This window comes from Drosophila takahashii, chromosome X (genome assembly GCF_030179915.1).
Source record: "Drosophila takahashii strain IR98-3 E-12201 chromosome X, DtakHiC1v2, whole genome shotgun sequence".
NCBI classification, from domain to species: domain Eukaryota; kingdom Metazoa; phylum Arthropoda; class Insecta; order Diptera; family Drosophilidae; genus Drosophila; species Drosophila takahashii.
In genome coordinates, this window is record NC_091683.1 from 10,856,799 (window position 1) to 10,859,443 (window position 2,645).

Below are 2,645 nucleotides of genomic sequence, written 5' to 3' on the forward strand. Positions count from 1 at the left end.
TTAATCAAACGTTTTTGAGCTGCAAATCAAAGCGACGCAAGTTTTACATGGTGGTGGAGAATAATTTACAGGAATATTATGAGTGGTGATGGGACTCTGACCCGGAGACTCCCTCAGTTGAAAGCCCAGGAAATCTGGGACTTCCAATAAGTAATATTTAGAAAAGCATCCGCTTTTCCAGTGGGGCTTCCTTAAGGTATCTGCTTCAATTGCGGGGATTTTTCGACTTTACAGAATAAAGTTATGCGGCTCAGCTCGCCAATTGCTTCTCACATACTGATGAGTTGCGAATGGAAACAGTTGGTTCTCTCAACGAAGTTGGAATACGCTTACTGTGAGTGTTCTTAACTGTGCATATTAAGATGTTTTATCATTGGAATTCTGGACATTAGTTGGTTCTAAGCTATCTCTTAGTTAACACCTGGTTTTAACTATACAGGTTCTATCTCTCCGCGATTCATTCACCTCTATTTCTGATTCTCTCCTATTTAGCAGATGAGTAAGAGGGATTTTCCAGCAGATGTCATGCATATAATTGCTGATACTCTGCATGATGAACGGGTGCACCCGGCGTATGCGTAATGTTTAATGTTTGTTCTGTAAAGAAAATATAAGAAACGATTAGATTAACTGAAATTTTTAAATATAAATTAAAATATCAAAAGTTATATTAAATAACTTTAAAATATGGTAATGGTTTATTTTGTGGTTAACCGCTATATTTTACGGTTTAAACTATTTAATGATACAGTATCTTTGTTATAACCGCAATATGAATATATTTTGTGGTCAACGTTCACATTTTAATCTTCCACCTTCTGTTTACCTAGTTAGAAATCAGAGAGCATGGGTAGAATTTTATAGACCTAGTACAGAGCATTGGTAAGTCCCCGATTTCAGTATCTCCAGTGACCCATTGAGTAATTAATGTTTAATGCCCGCCGGCCAGCCTTATTGTTGTGTAAGTAACTCCCCCGATTTTTTCAAGCCCGATCGCCTGAGAGAATTCGATGGCTCCCAGTGGTGACGATTTTGCGACGATGCGCGGGAAAACAATGGAAGTCATATATAAAGATGCACCTTGCACGGATTGACGACCAGTTGGACACCACCTTTTGCGACGAATAGAACGGATTAGCATTAACGGAGGAGCATCGGCAAACCGGAACCGGAACTAGAATATATACGTCAAATAGTCAACTAAAATGAGGCATTGGCAGTTCTTCGCCCTTTGGCTGCTGATCCTGGCCAGCTGCGTGGACTTCACCACTCCGTCTTTGCTCGCCCTGAAGAAGAAGCTGCTTTTCGGCGGTGGCGGCGGTGGAGGATTCGGCGGTGGCGGAGGATTCGGTGGCGGCGGAGGATTCGGAGGTGGCTGGGGAGGCGGCGGCGGTCATAACGGAGGAGGAGGAGGCTACAATGGAGGAGGCGGTGGATACCACGGTGGAGGAGGAGGTGGCTACAACGGCGGAGGGGGATACCACGGCGGAGGAGGCGGCGGTGGCTATCATGGAGGTGGAGGTGGAGGTGGCTATCATGGCGGCGGAGGCGGAGGCTATCCCGGTGGAGGAGGCAGCACCATAGACGTCTATGTCGTGAAGCCTGTCTACAGCGGCGGAGGAGGCGGTGGCCATCAGTGGGGAGGCGGCGGAGGAGGAGGCCACAATGGAGGAGGCGGCGGTGGTTACCATGGAGGAGGCGGCGGCGGAGGAGGACCTTCCCAGTGGGGTGGCGGTGGTGGTGGCGGCGGCAGTGGCTCCTACGCCAGCAGCAGTGCCAACAGCTGGTCCTCCGGCGGAGGAGGCGGTGGCTGCCATTCCTGCGGAGGAGGAGGCGGTGGCAATGGCGCCTACGCCAAGGCCTCTGCGAACGCCTATGCAGGCAGCTGGTAGGAGTCCAACATGGATATCATCTTTTTTTTTATTTAATTTATAAGCCGTTCTGTGAAAATTTTTAAATTTTGAAAGCCGAAAAATACGCAAGTAAAGTGAAACCAATACTTTTATAAAAACTTAATAAAAAGAAAAGTAGCAAGCAAAAAACAAATAAACTCGTTATTAAATTTCTTAACGATTGGCATTTAAACCTTGCCATTTTATGCATTTTAAATTTTTCGCAAAAAATCATGGGGTACCCCCTTATAAAAAAATTAAAAATTGGCGAAAATTTTATTTTTCCAAAATCACACGGAAAGTTTTATGGATTTATAGCAAATTTTGTTATCTGTTCAAAGCAGTATGTATTTTTGGTGTAGGACCATTTTTGGCCAAGTTACAGCAAAAAAACCAAAAGAAAATATTTCAATTTTTGTCAAAAACTGAAATCCCGAATTTCCAAAAAAAAAACAAAACCGTTTTTTTTCGCTAAAACAAAGCAAATACTGATTTAAAGTATGGAGTGTCATACCTTTCTGAACTCGTTATTAAATTTTCTAACGATTGGCATTTAAATCTTGACATTTTATGGATTTTAAATTTTTCGCAAAAAATCATGGGGTACCCCCTTATAAAAAAATTGAAAATTTGGCGAAAATTTTATTTTTCCAAAATCACACGGAAAGTTTTATGGATTTATAGCACATTTTGTTATCTGTTCAAAACAGTATGTATTTTTTGTGTAGGACCATTTTTGGCCAAGTTACAGCA

General features: G+C 42.9%; 1 protein-coding gene across 1 annotated transcript; it reads left to right on the forward strand.

Moving 5' to 3' along the window:
* Positions 1-1,205: 1,205 nt before the first annotated feature.
* On the forward strand, positions 1,206-1,892 carry LOC108056216 (uncharacterized). The gene has a single exon (XM_070218521.1). The coding sequence runs from the start codon at positions 1,206-1,208 to the stop codon at positions 1,890-1,892; it is 687 nt and encodes a 228-aa protein (XP_070074622.1).
* Positions 1,893-2,645: the final 753 nt, after the last annotated feature.